Here is an 18,394-nt window from a genome sequence, read left to right on the forward strand (position 1 = left end):
AGTGGTAGAAGATCATGCCATACACACATGATTTATTAATGGTCTTCCGTTTCAGTGCCAATCTTATCTTTTGTTATTTTCCTGTTGTACTGGAAGAATATTTTTAACTTTTAGTATCATCCCCTTTTGGACTAGAGCATCTTATCTTATCTTTAGCTAGTATAAGGAAATGCACTCTGTCCCCAGTACTCCTTTTTCCTTCAAGCTTCATATTGTCTCCTCCTATTGGGTACCCTAGTCATCCATTTTGGAGATTTTATTTCATGTACAGTTTATTGGTTGTGTGCTTTACACTTTTTTATTGTTTGGGCTAAAAAAAAGCAGATAGAATTTATTCAAAATAAAAAATGCTGGAAATACTCAGCAAGTCAGGCAGCATCTGTGGAAAGAAATGGGTTGTGGCAAATAGTGACCACAATTCTGTTAGCTTTAGGATAGTGATGGAAAAGGATGAGTGGTGTCCCAAGGGTAAGGTGTTGGATTGGGGGAAGGCTAACTTTATTGGGATCAGGCAGAAATTGGCAGCTCTTGATTGGGAGAGGCTGTTTGAGGGTAAATCCACATCTGGTATGTGGCAGTCTTTTAAGGAATGGTTGTTAGGGCTACAGGACAAGCATGTGCCTGTAAAAAAGAAGGATAGGAAGGGTAGGATTAGAGAACCGTGGATAACCAGGGAAATTGAGGGACTGGTCAAAAGGAAAAGAGAGGCGTATGTTAGGTCCAATCAGCTAAAAACGGAGGGAGCTCTGGAGGAGTACAATGAAAGTAGGAAAATACTCAAACGGGGAATTAGAAGAGCAAAAAGGGGTCACGAAATGTTCTTGGCAGACAGGATTAAGGAGAATCCCAAGGCATTTTATTCATACGTTAGGAACAAAAGGGTTGTTAGGGAAAAAATCGGACCTCTCAGGGACAAAAGTGGGGACTTATGCTTGGAGCCCAAAGAGGTAGGGGAGATCCTAAATGAATACTTTGCGTCGGTATTCACAAAGGAGAGGGATGTGTTGACTGGGAGTGTCTCGGAGGGGAGTGTTGAACCGTTGGAGAAAATCTCCATTACAAAGGAGGAAGTGTTAGGTTTGTTCGAGAATATAAAGACTGACAAATCCCCAGGGCCTGATGGAATCTATCCAAGGCTGCTCAGGGAGACGAGAGGTGAAATCGTTGGGCCTCTGACGCAAATCTTTGTCTCGTCACTGGACACAGGTGAGGTCCCAGAGGATTGGAGGATAGCCAATGTGGTCCCGTTATTTAAGAAGGGTAGGAAGGATAACCCGGGTAATTATAGGCCGGTGAGCTTGACGTCCGTGGTGGGGAAGTTGTTGGAGAAAATTCTTAGAGATAGGATGTATGCGCATTTAGAAAGGAATAAACTCATTAACGATAGTCAACATGGTTTTGTGAGAGGGAGGTCATGCCTCACTAACCTGGTGGTGTTTTTTGAAGAAGTGACCAAAATGGTTGACGAAGGAAGGGCCGTGGATGTTGTCTATATGGACTTTAGTAAAGCGTTTGACAAAGTCCCTCATGGTAGGCTAGTGAAAAAGGTTGGATCCCATGGGATAAAGGGGGAGGTGGCTAGATGGGTGGAGAACTGGCTTGGTCATAGAAGACAGAGGGTGGTAGTGGAAGGGTCTTTTTCCGGCTGGAGGCCTGTGACTAGTGGTGTACCGCAGGGCTCTGTATTGGGACCTCTGCTGTTTGTGATTTATATAAATGATCTGGAAGAAGGAGTAACTGGGGTGATCAGTAAGTTTGCGGACGACACAAAACTGGCAGGACTTGCAGATAGTGAGGAACATTGTCAGAGGCTACAGAAGGATATAGATAGGCTGGAAATTTGGGCAAGGAAATGGCAGATGGAGTTCAATCCTGATAAATGCGAAGTGATGCATTTTGGTGGGAATAATGTAGGGAGGAGCTACACGATAAATGGAAGAACCATAAAGGGTGTAGAGACGCAGAGGGACCTGGGTGTGCAAGTCCACAGATCTTTGAAGGTGACGTCACAGGTGGAGAAGGTGGTGAAGAAGGCATATGGCATGCTTGCCTTTATAGGACGGGGCATAGAGTATAAAAGTTGGGGTCTGATGTTGCAGATGTATAGAACGTTGGTTCGGCCGCATTTGGAATACTGCGTCCAGTTCTGGTCGCCACACTACCAGAAGGACGTGGAGGCTTTGGAGAGAGTACAGAGGAGGTTTACCAGGATGTTGCCTGGTATGGAGGGGCTTGGTTATGAGGAGAGATTGGGGAAACTGGGGTTGTTCTCCTTGGAAAGACGGAGGATGAGGGGAGACTTAATAGAGGTGTATAAAATTATGAAAGGCATAGATAGGGTGAACGGTGGGAAGCTTTTCCCCGGGTCGGTGGTGACGTTCACGAGGGGTCATAGGTTCAAGGTGAAGGGGGGGAGGTTTAACACAGATATCAGAAGGACATATTTCACACAGAGGGTCGTGGGGGCCTGGAATGTGTTGCCGGGCAAGGTGGTGGAGGCGGACACACTGGGAACATTTAAGACTTATCTAGACAGCTATATGAACGGAGTGGGAATGGAGGGATACAAAAGAGTGGTCTAGTTTGGACCAGGGAGCGGCGCGGGCTAATTGTTCCTTGTTTCTCATTTCATGGCTTCATTCTATGATCATCTTGCTGGTGCCAGTACAGAGCGAGACTGCGGATAGTTGGGAACCTGTCTCGGGGGCAGGGAATTCATATGGTGTTCGTGGAAGTGGAAATGACTAGGGTTGGGAAGCATTTTCCGATCAGGGCCATTGTGATCTCCTGGACTCGTTTCGATCGCCTCAGGGGGTCGGAGAGGAATTTCCCAGATTTTTTTTTCCCCATATTGGCCCTGGGGTTTTTCACTCTGGGTTTTCGCCTCTCCCTGGAGATCACATGGTCTGGAATGGGGGTGAGTTAATAGGTTGTAATGAACAAAGCATCGTAGCTGTGAGGGACAGCTCGGTGGATAGGATATTGGTATGTAGATAGGCTGGAAAATTGGGCGGGGATCCTGGATTCAGGATTCAATCCTGGACCGGGGAGCGGCGCGGGCTTGGAGGGCCGAAGGGCCTGTTCCTGTGCTGTATTGTTCTTTGTTCTTTGATTTGATATTTCACATTGGGTTGACTTTTCATTGAAACATCAACTTAAATTTATATAGCACCTTTTGAATATACTAAGCATTACAAGGCATTTATTTTTCACAGCAGTGTTATCACTCAAAATTTGATGAGCCTTCAGTACCTCTATATCTTTTTTTTATAAGATGAAGAGCGGAAGAACTGCGCACAGTACTCGCCAAGAGTGGCCTAACCAAAATTTCAATACAAGTTTAACCTAACTTCTGCATGCTCAGAATCTCTAATAGGCGATCCCTGTTCTTGACTTGCTTTTTTATGATCGTATGACACTGCATCGCTACTTTGATTTGTGAATATGACTCTGACCCTTTGCCCCATTTGGGTTGTTGTTATTCAAGCAAACATAATCTCGGCCTTGAGCTAGACTGAATCAAAGCTGCTTTAGGAAATCCCAGGGAAGGGATTGCTGTTTCAGATTCTGATAGTGAGCCATACTGGTTGACCAGTTTTCAATAACTATCTTCAAGCCATCTCAACACCAAAAAGACCCTGATTACCTTTTTCTTTCTCCCTCCTCCCCTTAAAGAGAGTAGGTCATTGCCTAAGCCTAAACATTTTCAGCTGCTCGTTGAAATAATTGTGTAGAAATTATGACACAGAAGCACTTGACCCAGCCATTTAATGTTATTACAAAGGTCTGCTAAATGGAATATGAATTTATGATTTCATATGCAGTGTATATAATGAACCTTTTTTCTAACAACAATACACTTTTGCCAGACTTGAAGTACATTGACTTGAAGTAGCTGCTATAGGGACGCAAAAACTACAGTGACCCTACCAGAGGCAATGACACCCCTGGAGGTATCAACAGCTCCTTGCTATCTTGTCAAATTGAGGATGGAGCCTCCAGGAAATAATGGCTGGGACATTTTTTTTAAAAATCATTGGAAATAATTGGAATATACAACTGACACAGAAGTCATGTTTTGCAACCTTTAATGTGGATGCTAGAATTGGGATCAAGACAGAGTAAGTACACAAGCTGCAACATGGAGCAGGGGTCTCCTACTCTTTTTCACTACAACATTTCATTCAAATCTGAACCCTGTTTTGCTGAGGAAAATGTCCACATCCCTATGGAAAACAGACTCTATTAAAAAACTGAAAAGCAACAGAGTCTCATTGCAATCAGTGAATCTTTATTGACTGTTTTTATCAGCATCATACTTGGTCAAGTTTAACATCTAATACTCTTTTGTGTGTGTTTGCAGGGGTTACTAGGTCGTATTTGTACATTTTTAGTATTTTTTACCTGGATGGGTTTTAGTACAATATCATTAATCCCTTACTAGTTTAACTCCAGATTACCTGTTTGGTTTATTTCTTACACGACTGCACACAGCCAAGTCCACACTGAATTGGCAATATCACATTTTTTGAAAAATTCAAACCTCTGTTAGAACCGACTGGTAGTGGGGAAAGAGAGGAGTCAATTCACCTGTTCTTACCTGGTCGTAACAATGTTGATGATTATCCTCAGCAATAGCAGTAGTTCTAATTCCATTTGTCTATCTCCAAATCCTTCTGTGTTCTCTCCTTGAGCCACCTTCAGAACATATTCTTATATGCTGAAAAAGTCTCTGATTGAATCACTAACTCTGATAATCTATTTGCACAGTTTCAATCTTCTGCAAATAAATAATAATTGTTCTATATTTGTGTATCTATACCCACTGCTACTTTTGCCACATAAATGATGTGTGTGTAAACAGTCCCACGTTATGAGTGCACTTGTATTGCAGTGATGCCCAATAATGGTAATATCTGATTTATATCGCTGAAGTGCTTTTAATGGAAGTAATTTTGTAATATACATGAAACATATTTGCTGCAAAATGATTTGGTGACCATGGATTTGCTAACATGGGTATTCTTAAGGAGCTTAGTTCTGAAAACTCTTCATAAGTATGCATTCTTGGATGGATTGAACATTGTTTGCCTAAAGAGTTTAGAACCGTGATGATGGTTTGGGCGGCAAGGAAGCTGATTAATGTGGGTGGGAACAGCAAGTCCGAGTCTGACCTTGTATGGAAACATTGTTATGCGTTGGCCAGGATAGTTTTCTAAAAGTTGTATTCCTGGCAAAATGTTTGAAGTATTCAGAACTGTTTAATCATTCCACTTGTAAGGGTGTGGTTTAGAAAAATGCTTCAGTGAGCTGGGCAGCAATGTTTGATCAAACCCAGGAATTTGTGCCACTTCACAAAGAATTCAGGTTGTGTTCACTGTTTTGCCGGTAAATTGCTACTGTTACTTTTTGTGGTAGTTTAAAAGTTCTGTATCAACCAGTACAATTGTTACTAGACTGAAAAATACTTACTGATGCAAGTTCAAAGCCCATCATGGTAGTTTGAAATGTTCTTTTAAGCAACGAAACCTGCTGCCTGATCTACTCTGGTCTATGTAACTTCAGCAATTCAAACTAAGGCAGCTCTGTGAAGTGGCCTAACAAACTGCAAGTTATACCAAACAGTGCAGCACTTCAGGAAAAAGGCTCACCACCTTAGAGAAAACTAAGGATGAGCAATAAATGTAGAGCTTGCCAGCAGTGCCCACATCCTGAGTGTTTTTTTAAAAGAAAAATAGTTCCTTCAATAAAATTTGGAATTGTTCAAAATTTGCCTTTTACTTTGGCACATGCTTCAGCTTTTTAATACATAGTAACTTCTATACCACATCAAGGTCTGCAACATTTCACTTAATGATTGCTAATGCACTCTTTAACTCGCAGCTTTTTAAAAGAAACTGGAATACATTTGAAGATGGAAGCTTTTCAATTGCTTTTATTTTGTGCTTCAACTTACAGCAGATTAAATCTGCATGTTGGAACAATGACTTGGGAATACATTGCTGTGGACATTAGTGAACTGGATGAGTTTTTACAACAACTGATCATGATTTCATGGTCATCATCAGACCTTTAATTTTATAATTTTTTATAAATTTTAATTTTTCCCCATTTGCCATGGTGGGATTTGAACACAGATCCTTAGTCTCTGGATTACTAGTTCAATAGCAATACCACTACACCATTCGCCACCTCTGTCTACTGTGCACAAAATGGCTGTCATATATTTGCCGACATCAGTGATTTCAGTTGGAAGTAATTTATGTAGTCTATACTAGAAGATGAAATAAAGTGTTTTATAGATACAGGCTTTTTATTGCTGAGTATGAGGAAGGTAAAACTAAACGTGTACCGAATATTACTTACTGGAAACATTTAGCTGATGAGGTTGTCAGTCTGGTTTTCAAATTAAATGGAAGTACAGAAGGCTGCAGGTATATTGAAATGTTTATGAAAGAATATCCTGCAGTGGTAGTGTGGCTCTTTTAAGAGGCAGTCCTTCACTGGCCACGTGACCAGGCCGGAACCAATGCAGTGCGAGCATGTGAACCTTGGGTGTGTATTTCTGGGGCCGGAAGTTTAGCAGAGCAAGTTGGGGAGTTGTTGAGAGCAGACCTGTGTGGTTGTGTTGCAAATCCTTTAGTTGTAAATAGTTTCTTCTCATTAAATAAACCTTCCTTGTTTTATACCTGCCATATGGAGTCACTGCAAGTTATCACACTGACAACAAGGACAAACCAGATCAGTCGTTAAAAGCTCGCAGTGAGACCACTCTTGAGCCATGCCAGTGCAAGAATTTTCTGTTTCAGATGCAGAAAAAACGGTCAGCTGCAAGCATGAATATAGAGCGAAGCAGGTTGCACAGAACACTCCAGAAAAAAATGACGAAAACTACCCCTTTGAATAACCTGGTTGAGGAACTAAAGGAGGAATCCAAGGCTTACACACTCAACAAGATCCAATTTAGCAAGACACTTCCATTGAGATTATTTTAATTGTCAATGGCTGCCCCCTGAAGATGGAGGTCGACACTGGCACTGTGGACACTGTCATTGGAGAAAACACGTACGGACATCTTCAGAAGGGACTGCAACCCTTAAGGCTTAGCCATTCTAAGGCTACTCTGGCAACGTACACTGGAGAGACACTAAAAATAGTGAGGATAACGTCTGAGTCTGTACCCTATTGGAACTAGTCAGCTCAGCTACCCATCATGGTGATTGAAGGAGATAGGACCAGTCTCATGGGGCGGGACTGGTTAAAACAAATAAAACTGAACTGGCTGGAGATACTTAATGTCTGGGATGGGGGATTCCAAGAGCTCCAATGCAAATATCAAAATGAATTTCGGAGACAACTGTGTCAAATAAAAGCTGTTAAAGTTAAGATTTACCTAAATTGTGAGACTACAGCTAGGTTTTTCTGCACTTGCCCAGAGCCCGATGCGTTACACCAGAGAGTAGAGGTTGAACTGAAGAGGTTGGAAGGCCTGGCCGTCATCAAGCCTGTGTAGTTTTCCAAATGGGCTGCATCCATCATCCCCATCCTGAAACTGGGCTGCACCATGAGGATCTGCGGCGACTACAAACTGATGGTAAACAGGGGAGCTTGGCTGGATCGTTATCCCATTCCAAGGATACAGAACCTCTATGCTAAGTTAGCAGGGGTCTCAAATATATCAAGCTAGACCTAAATCATGCTCTTTTTTTGTTTGTTTTTATTCCAATTCAATCAAATCAAGTCCAATTCAGAGTCTCAACAAGTTGAGACATTCCTGATCCAAGCTGACAAGACAGGGCTCTCACCACCTATCTTGGGCTTGATCTACATGATCCAAGCTGATTGGAGTAGGCATAGCTCCTCCTCCAAGGCTTGATCTCATTTGCATCTTAGCCAAAAGGCCAAGATGCCACTTTTAAAAATTGTTTCAAACGAAGCTAAAATGTAACCTAATGACTTCAACCAAGCACAGCATGTCTACACTACACTTGATCTTAGCCAAAAGGCCGAGAAGCAATCATGCTCATCAACAGCTGGAACTGGATGAAGACTCCAGGAAGTTAGTTACAATACATATCCATAAGAGATTGTATCAGTACACCTGATTGCCATTTGGTGTTTCGTCAGCATGCATCATTTTTCAGTGCACCATGGAGAGCCTGCTACAGGGAATCCCCAAAATGGCGGTATTACCTCGGTGATGTCATACTTACAGGTGCATCTCCCAAAGAACATGGTCCAATTAGTGCAGCTATTACAGATGGGATCAGGTCAGGGGCTGTATTTGTACTTTAGACATGGCAGAGCAGGAGGGATCTGATGCAGAGCGATGCACACCAGGTATAAAACAGAGTGTACACTGAAGTTATCACTCAGCAGCATCAAAAAGTAACAGATTTCCTTAATTTATTGGTTAATGAGCAGCAGCTAGTGAATAAAAAGTAACCAGCAGTAGCGTTCGAGACAGCTTCCACTTCACACCCACTCGCTTCAGTGGGTGCCACTCGTAATGCTGGGGTATAGGGTCCAGTACTGACCATTGCCTGTGTTTGTCTCTAAACTGACCACAGTGGAGGAAAAAAAATTTCGTCTAATTTCTAGTTATCGATTTAAAGTGGCATTAATTGTTTTAAATCATCTGTGCAAAAATAGACTTGTGTGTATGAGAGAGAATTTTGCATATTCAGAATTATAACACTAAATATCACAAGCATCGTGGGATTCATCCACGATCTTTAAAAATGTCCCAATACTTACCAACTACTATTTTAACTTGCCAAGTGATATCTTAGCTTTTTGTCGACAGCATCTCCCTTGAAAATTCCCTGGTAGAAGATTATGGAGGGAAACCTTACCAAGTACCACTGATGCATTATCTCAATTGTTTCTTGAATTACCTGCTATCTTGTTGATCAGCCCCTAAACAGCAGTGCCATTGAACTTCATCTGCATTGAGGAACGTAACACTAGCATCTCCACCATTGTATATTGAGGAAGGATTTTTTAAGACCTCAATCATCCTTTGGTAGGACTTGCAAACTTGTCATTCAAGTATCACCCCTAGTTTCCAACCTCTCTCAATGCAGCACTCCCTCAGTACTGCACTGGATGAATTGCCAAATCTCACATGTTTTAGTAAATAACTATTTTTTGTGCCGGAAAAATTCTTGTATTCTTAGGGGGTCTGTAGAATTTGTATAACATGGGAGGGGCTCCTCAAACAAAAAGGCTGAAGTATCCTTCCTGTTAATATTTAATAGCTAGTTCTAATCAGATGCTTCCTCTGTAGGCAAACAGGAACTGTCTTGATGAGGTAGTTAACTGGCAATAATTGCAAAGTGCAAATGTGGGAATACTCTGCATGTATATTTCAAAAGATCTAATCAATTCATTCTTTATGGTTAAAAGCTTTGGCTATATTTTACACAAACATTTTTGAAGCTTTTTCTTCTTGGCAAGGAAATCTAGGAAATAATAGGAGTCTTAACCAGAGATTGCTAGCCAGTCGTATGAGCATCAAAGCAAGGTCCATTCCACTGAGAACTTATGGAATTGCATCTCATTGAGGAGAAGAATTTTGCAGGTCACAATCCAATTTCTGAGAGCATCGGTCCACAATGTAACATTATTTGGAACTAATTGGCTGAGGTCAGGAGGATGACTGGAACATAAATTGATGCCAAAAAGAGATCTGAGTAACATAAAGAGAATGAAGGGAGCTTTACTCTGCAATTTACAATTCCATACATGACCCAGCAGCGAGCAAGGTTTGGAATAGTTATTACAAATTTGCATGTTGTCCTTCATGCCATATAATTATGTAATTTTCAATATTCAAGCAAAGAGTACTTGTTAAACCTGATCCAAGTGTGATATGCTTTAACGAAATAAATCATAGATCTCCAGCATGATGCAGATAGTGAGTTGGAGGTTTTCAAAGTACTTTATTGGAAGTAGTGTTACCTGGAACACTGGCCTGTCCGACATTGAGGAGAGCATTAAGATCTGGGAGTGCTGGAATGAGGTTTTAGGATATAGTGTGGAGGGAGTGGGAGGAGTGGGGTTCCAGACCTGCTTACAGAGTGTTCTCAGGTTCTAGGAGCATTGCAGAATGAGAAACTGGGATCTAGGAGGATTGGAGATGGTTCTGGGATCAGGGAAAACTATGTAGGAGGTTTGTGAAAGGATAAATTGGGAATGGAGGAGGGCAGACTTTACGGAGAAGCTTTTATTTCAAAAATAGTTTTTCTTGATTCGCTTCACAGAATTGTTATGGTGCAAAATGAGGCCATTCAGCCTGTCATGCCTGCATTGGCTCTCCGAATGAGCATCAAACCTTAGTGGCATTCTCCTGATTTTTCCTGTAACCTTGTACATTGTTTCTATTCAAGTAATAATCTAATGCCCCCTTGTATCCCTCGATTGAACCTGCTTTCACCACATTTCCAATCAGTGCATTCCAGACTTGAACCACTTCAGAGAAATCAGAGAAACCCTACAGTACAGAAAGAGGCCATTCGGCCCATCGAGTCTGCACCGACCACAATCCCACCCAGGCCCTACCCCCATATCCCTACATATTTTACCCACTAATCCCTCTAATCTACGCATCCCAGGACACTAAGGGGCAATTTTAGCATGGCCAATCAACCTAACCCGCACATCTTTGGACTGTGGGAGGAAACCGGAGCACCCGGAGGAAACCCACGCAGACATGAGGAGAATGTGCAAACTCCACACAGACAGTGACCCAAGCCGGGAATCGAACCCAGGTCCCTGGAGCTGTGAAGCAGCAGTGCTAACCACTGTGCTACCGTGCCGCCCAGAGGGTTGTGAAGAAAAAGCTTCTTCTCATGTCACATTTGCTTCTTTTGCAAATCACTTGAAATCTGCACCCTCTCGTTCTTGATCCTTTTAGGAACAGGAACAGTTTCTCCCTATCTACTCCAGTTTCCTGATTCCTTGATATGCTTTTATATGCATGGGGAAGTGTCATTGTAAGATGTTTTTGTAGACTTTCAATATCGGATGTTAACGTAAAACATTGCCAAAATGGTGTCAACTGGAAGTAAAGTTTATGGACAGGAAGTACTCAACATGAGCAAGATTTTGAATATGTATCTTTGTGATTCTACTCTTTATTTTTTTTAACTTTCTTTCAGATGGATTTGAAGTATATCCTTTGTACTGGACTGATTTGCTGCTGTATGTGGTATGGACTTGCTCAATCAGGTAACAGAATTGACTAATGCAATATATCACTAAGCACTTAAGATATTCAAGCATTCATCGAGAATATTCCCTATATATGTCAGTGTTCCTGATAGCTCAAGTGGTTTCATGAGAATAACCACTTGAACTCGCTCATTTCAGTTAAAGGTGTTCTATTGCTTTTTGTCCATTTTTTCTGTTGCTCAAGGAAACTATGCACCTTCCTCTTCCTCTTCCTCATCAGAATGCTGCATTTGGCATCATCATCTGCAGGCACGTGACACCCAGCTGTACGTCCAACTTCTTTCAACTTTACTATTGGACCTGTGTTGTCAAACTTGTCTGATATCCAGCAACAAATGGGTTGCAACATTCTCCAGCTAGATATTAGGAAGACTGAAACCATTGTCTTCAACCCCCATCAAATGCTGTACGCATCACAGTTTCCATCATCACCCTCATCTATTGTCTTGGACTGATCCAAACTATTTGCAACCTTGACACTCTGACCCTGAGAAATTCCAAACTCCTTGTCTCCATCATAACACATCAACATCTATAGCATTGCTCAGACTCTGCCCATACCTCAACCTTTCTGTTGCTGAAACTTCCTTTGTCCTTACCAAGCATTAAATTACCAAATTAAATTATAAATGTTTGCATTAATTAGCTGTGATATACAATATTCACATTCAATTAACATATTTAAACTTTTGTTTTCAAATTGTATTATACACCGCATCTAATCTGTTTTGTTGCATTACATTTTACCCACAACAACACTGAAATAGTGAGATTGCTAGCACAAAAAAACAGATGGGTTTAAATTCATCTATTCCATTAATGATATTTTATATACGAACATAGGAATTAAGAGCATTCAGCCCTTTCGAGCCTGTTCCACCATTTAATAAGATCATGGCAGATCTGATTGTGGCCTCTACTCCACACTCCCTTCTACCCCTGTATCCTTTGACTCTCTTGTTTGTTAAGAATCTATCTACCTCGGCCATAAATATATTAAATGATCCTGATACAAGCATCCGCACGTTTTCTTATAGATAATCCCAGACTCCTTAAACTAGGCATTGGTCTGGTTGATATTTTTCTGCATGGCGCCTAGTGCTTTGGCTTCTTTGCTGCAGTAAAGGGTGATCTGATTGGTGTGTTTAAAACAATAAAGGAAGTTGCCAAAAGAGTAGGAGGAAAACTTGTCCCTCTGCTATGAGAATTTGGTATAAGGAGGCAAATTATTAAATCGCTGCAGAGGGAAAAAGAAAAGTTCAAGAAGTTGAGAGATATTAATACTAATAAAGGATAAGGACAAAGAACTTTATAAAAACAGCTGCCATGGCTAGCGAGTTGAAGTATGCTGGATGGGTCACTGGTCTACTTCGGCTCCAGTGTTGGTAATATTTAACTTGTCTCGTTTAATTCAAAACTGTTCTAATTTTGATGTGCAAAATTAATCTAGTATAAATGCCTACTTTCAAGGACTTCTGAAATACTTTGAAACTGCTTTCAGTATACATTTAATGCTTCTTTGCATCTATTGATGTAAATGACTACACATATTTGCAATAATTTGCTTTTTCATGTTGCAGATCCCAGTGAGTGTTTAAAAGCCAGTGCAAAATCTTGTGGGGAATGTATACAAGCTGGTAGAAATTGTGGATGGTGCACCAAAATTGTACGTTTTCAATTACCAAAGTGAAAAATGTTGCCATTGTCTTAACTAACCCATTTCAAATCTAGAGAGCTTTACAGTAGTGCATTATGAATAGACAATGACGTGTGAATGACCTGTAAGTAAGAAGTACAGGCAGTCCCTGGGTTACGAACGCCCGACTTATGAACGCCCGTACTTGCGTACCGACTTCCGTAAGGCCCATTATTTTAAAAAATCGAGTTGCACACAATGGTTCGTACTAACGAACGGGCAGACTACATTGCACGATGCTCAAAACACGGCGCGTTTTCAGTGGTCCGACGGCCCGAGGGAGAACAACGCCACACCGTCGTCGCCATTTTAAGTCGGATTGCGTAAACACTGTTGTGTGCGTTGTGTTTTGACTTCGATTTTGCGTGTGTTTACCCTCGTAATCATGGCTCCAAAGCTAGATGTGAACCGTACGTAACTGTTCCGACTTGCATACAAATTTGACTTACAGACAGACTTAAAAACGGCACTCGTTCGTAACCCAGGGACTGCCTGTTCACAGGCAGAAGTGAATTGAGCCTAAAAAATATTGGTGGTAATAATGGCTAAATGCTTAACACACTTCTGACATTCTTTGCTCAAATATTTTATCAAAGCAATTAACCTTATTAAAATAAACTTGTTTTGCATATTTGTCAATCTGATTTATGAAATTGAAATGCTACCTTTTTAAGAAAACAGTATAAGCTTATTTATGAATATTTTAAACATTTAATTATGCTTACCTATTCAACCATATCCAGGGATTGTATCTTTTTTTTTAAAAAGTGCAGAAAGGGATTTAATGAAAGTAACAGAATTGGAAATGGATGAAAGGGGAAGTAAGAGAGACAGTGCGTGTTGAGTGGAGCTGGATATTAAAACAGCTACCGCAAGTGATGAGAAGAGAAAAGGCAAAACTGGGTCTTGAAAATCCCCAAAAAAGAACAGACTAGAAATTTGAAAGAGAAATGCTGAAAGTGATTAGGGAATAGTGGAAAATTGAGTTTTTAAGTGACATGCACAAAGAGGCATAAAAGCAGGGGCTTGAAAGTGGAGGGTGCATGTGGAAGAGGCAAAGCCTGTAATTTTCTGTGTGCGAGGCCTGGCTGTGTGTTTGTCTACATTATAATAGGGACTAGACTTCATAACTACTTAATTATCTATGATGCACTTTGAGACATGCTGAGGTAATGAAATGCCCTGTCCCTGAAGAGAACATTGTAACATTAGGACAGGTAATTTGTTTAAATGCTGTAGTCCATGGCTCCTCCCCTTCCATCAAAAGTTCTGATCATGAAAATCGTTTTTTTCCCTTAATAGACCATATTTTTCCACCCACTTGCTTTGGGCAGAATATCGAGCCAAAATAATTTCAGCATTCAAATCATAAACGTCGAATGCGCCCTGCACAAATTTTTTGATGTTTGAAAGATGCCACATTGTCATAGAGGTTTACAGCATGGAAACAGACTGGCCCAACTTGTCCATGCTGCCCAGTTTTTACCATTAAGCTAGTCCCAATTGCCTGTGTTTGGCCCATATCCCTCTGGACTAATCTTACCCATGTAACTGTTTAAATGTTTTTTAAAAGACAAAATTGTACCCACCATCTCTACTACTACCTCTGGTAGCTCGTTCCAGACACTCACCACCCTCCTGTATGAAAAGATTGCCCCTTTGGACTCTCTTGTATCCCTCCCCTTTCACTGTAAACCTATGCCATCTAGTTTTAGACTCTCCTACCGTTGGGCAAAGATGTTGACTATATACCTTATCTATGCCCCTCGTTATTTTGTAAACCTCTATAAGATCACCCCTAAGCCTCCTATGCTCCTTGTCTATCCAGCCTCTCCTTATAACTCAAACCGTCAAGTCCCGGTCGCATCCTAGTAAGTCTTTTCTGCACTCTTTCTCTAGTTTAATATCCTTTCTATAATAGGGTGACCAGAATTGTACAGTATTCCAAGTCTGACCGTACCAATGTCTTGTACAACTTCAACAAGACGTTCTAACTCCTGTATTCAATGTTCTGACCGATGAAACCAAGGATGCCGAATGCCTTCTTCACCACCCTGTCCACCCGTGACTCCACTTTCAAGGAGCTATGAACCTGTACCTCTAGATCTCTTTGTTCTATAACTCTTCCCAACACCCTACCGTTAACTGAGTGAAATCCTGCCCTGGCTCGATCTAATAAAATGCATCACCTTGCATTTATCTAAATTAAACTCCATCTGCCATTCGTCAGCCCACTGGCCCAATTGATCAAGACCCCGTTCCAATTCTAGATAACTTTTTCCACTGTCCACTTTGCCACCAATCTTGGTGTCATCTGCAAACTTACTGACCATGCCTCCTAAATTCTTATCCAAATCATTGATATAAATGATAAATAACAATGGACCCTGAGGCACACCGCTAGTCACAAGCTTCCAGTTTGAAAAACAACCCTCTACAACCACCCCCTGTCTTCTGTTATCAAGCCAATTCTGTATCTAATTGGCTACCTCACCCTAGATTCCGTGAGATTTAACCTTATGCAACAACCAACTATGCGATACTTTTTCAAAGGCCTTGCTAAAGTCCATGTAGACAACTTCCACTGCACTGCCCTCATCTACCCTCATCTTACTCCTTCAAAAAACTCGATCAAATTAGTGAGACATGACTTTCCACTTACAAAGCCATGCTGACTGTCCCTAATCAGTCCTTGCTTCTCTAAATGCCTGTAGATCCTGTCTCTCCGAATGCCTTCTAACATCTTGCCCACTACAAACGTTAGGCTCACCAGCCTGTAGTTCCCTGCAGCCCTTTTTGAACAAGGCACAACATTTGCCACCCTCCAATCTTCAGCCACCTCACTTGTGACTATCGATTATTCAAATATCTCTGCTAGAGGACCCATGATTTCCTCCCTAGCCTCCCACAACATCCTCGGATGCACTTCATCAGGTCCCGTGGGTTTATCTACCTTGATGCGCTTTATGACTTCCAGCACCACCTTCTCTGTAATATATACATTCCTTAAGACATCACTGTTTATTTCCCCAAGTTCCCTAACATCCATGCCTTTCTTAACAGTAAATAGGATCTCATCCATTTCTTGTGGATCTGCACATAGATGACCTTGTTGATCCTTAAGAGGCCCTATTCTCTCCCTAGTTACTCTTTTGCCCTTTATGTATTTGTAGAAACTCTTTGGATTCTTCTTTGCCTTATCTCCCAAAGCAATCTCATGTCCCATTTTTGCCCTCCTGATTTCTCTCTCAGCTCTACTGTCAAACAGACCAAATGCTTTTCCAATTTAATGGCAAATAATTGCCCATATGGAACATTGCTCTTATTTATGCTGTTAGCGTATTCAGGGCAATAAAAACAACTTGCGTAAGAAGAGCAAACTGAACCCCTATGTGTGCAATGAGTGACTGTTCAGTCATGAGATTTCCCCTGGCCTAAGTCATGTTGCATTGGAGGTGAGATACCCAACATTTCACCAAATAATTGCATTCTGGCTAAAAGTAGTACTTGTGTAAAATAATACAGAAACAAAAGAGGCAAGATACTATTAGCCCAATTTTTAAAAAGATTGAATCAATCCATGTATTCAGAATCTATTTCTTACATGGTCAGATCTGTGTAACATTTGGAGGAAGTTATATTTTATGAACCTTTGATCTGATGTCATGTATGTCATACCACAGAACATGCGTTAATTGCAGAAATTGAAGGCACTACAAGTAAAAGTAAGACTTAGTAGCTATGCCTTTGCTTTTATACCCAAATCAACCTACCATGTCATGAGTGCAAATGCTTCCTCAAATATATCCCAGATGGTCAGCCAGTAAAGATATTGAATTTGTCCATTTCTTCACTGCCCCCAACTGTGGTAGGATGGCTCTTTCGAATTCTTGCTAGCTTACATATCAAACCTGCCTCTATTCAAATACTTTTGACCCATCGAGTCTGCACCGACCACAGTTCCACCCAGGCCTATCCCCGTAACCCCACTTTTTAACCCTGCTGGTCCCCTTGATACCAAGAGGCAATTTAGTATGGCCAATTAGTCTAACCCACACATCTTTGGATTGTGGGAGGAAACTGGGGCACCTGGAGGAAACTCACATAGACCCAGGGAGAATATGCAAATGTCACACAGTGACCCGAGGCCGGAATTGAACTCTGATCCCTAGCGCTGTGAGGCAGTAGTGCTAGCTACTTTTTGACAAAGTGCTAATGTGATTGCTATCTCAGAATAGATTCTCAGTGGTGACTTGCTCAGATTTAAAGTGGACAGTCTTGATAAGAACGGTCTATGTCGGTAGCTCCTGATGAAGAAGTAATTGCTGCCTGTGTCTCGAGATTACATCTCCCAGCTCCTTGGCACTGTAGTGTGGTTTAAGCATGTAAATGACATCAAATGACAGGAAATAATTGCTTCTAAATGACGTTAGAAGTCGAAAAATGTGGTTAATTTGTTTTGGTCTTAATCTACATCTCAAACATTTGAACTTGTCTTTGTTTTTTGTAGGAGTTCTTGCAGCAGGGAGAAGCAAACGCTGCACGGTGCGATGACATAGAATCATTAAAAATGAGAGGATGTTCAATGAAAGATATTGAAAATCCCAAAGGTTCACAACATGTAGATGCTAATAAAGAACTTACTGGCCGTACTAGCGGTGAGAAGGTAGAGCTGAAAGACATCACACAGATTCGACCGCAGAAGCTAACCCTGAAATTACGATCAGGTATTTCCATGGTTTGGATTTTGTTACTTGGTGTGGGGTAGAATCTGATTTTGGCTTTGTATGCACTGCTGCAAATAATAACCTCCTGAAGCCTTCAAATTTATACCCAACAAAAATTGTGGTGGAGCAAAGTGGTTAGATACTAAGTTTCATTGGGCATTCAGAACTGATTTTGCACCATCTGAAAATCCATTGTAGCCAAGCAGTCAATAGCACTGCATTGTGTGGACCTAGTCACAGGGCGATTGACATACAAACTGCCATTTCCTCTGTATGGCATACTTGAGGAATATATTTGCAGCAAATTCAAAAACATCTCAGCAGCACCATCACCATAAGTTATTTTTTCTATCTCAAAATTGTCCACACTTTGCTCAGCACCTTGATATTCAAAACACTTGTGTTAATTCATGGGCACAGGCCAGTTGTGTGAATAAATGGTCCTTGGGACAACCCAGTTCTACTTTGTACCAGTAGTTTCTGACTGCAGCTTTCTACTTATCCTACTTCTCTTCCTACCCTGTATTTTCTTTCTTTGTCTCTGGGGGTCAATATTAGATTGAGGAAACTTACTGCAATTTTATAACTCTGTGGTCTGAAGAAAGCCAAATGTGCATACTTTTTATGGCAAAACAGGACACTGCCCCCTTTCCCTTGTGTTGACGCTGGGGAAATGGCCATTTGCAATGAACAAGCATCAGGAAAATCAGCTCCTTCGACTAAAGGGTAAAAGCTT

At 41.2% G+C, this 18,394-nt stretch overlaps 1 protein-coding gene and 1 non-coding gene across 9 annotated transcripts in view; one reads left to right on the forward strand and one right to left on the reverse strand.

Annotated features, from left to right (window-relative positions):
- The window catches only part of LOC144506843 (integrin beta-1-like), a 94,050-nt gene that overhangs the window by 29,539 nt on the left and 46,117 nt on the right, over nucleotides 1-18,394 (forward strand). For all 8 annotated transcript variants that reach the window (XM_078233201.1, XM_078233215.1, XM_078233239.1 and 5 more), the window contains 3 exons: nucleotides 11,163-11,232; nucleotides 12,816-12,901; nucleotides 17,442-17,658. In XM_078233201.1, coding sequence (XP_078089327.1) covers nucleotides 11,163-11,232; nucleotides 12,816-12,901; nucleotides 17,442-17,658 — 373 coding nt within the window. The remainder of the gene's footprint in view (nucleotides 1-11,162; nucleotides 11,233-12,815; nucleotides 12,902-17,441; nucleotides 17,659-18,394) is intronic.
- On the reverse strand, nucleotides 7,820-8,018 carry LOC144482163 (U2 spliceosomal RNA). Its single transcript, XR_013495885.1, has one exon. It is a non-coding gene; the product is annotated as a U2 spliceosomal RNA (small nuclear RNA).

This window comes from Mustelus asterias, chromosome 2, assembly GCF_964213995.1.
Source record: "Mustelus asterias chromosome 2, sMusAst1.hap1.1, whole genome shotgun sequence".
NCBI lineage: Eukaryota > Metazoa > Chordata > Chondrichthyes > Carcharhiniformes > Triakidae > Mustelus > Mustelus asterias.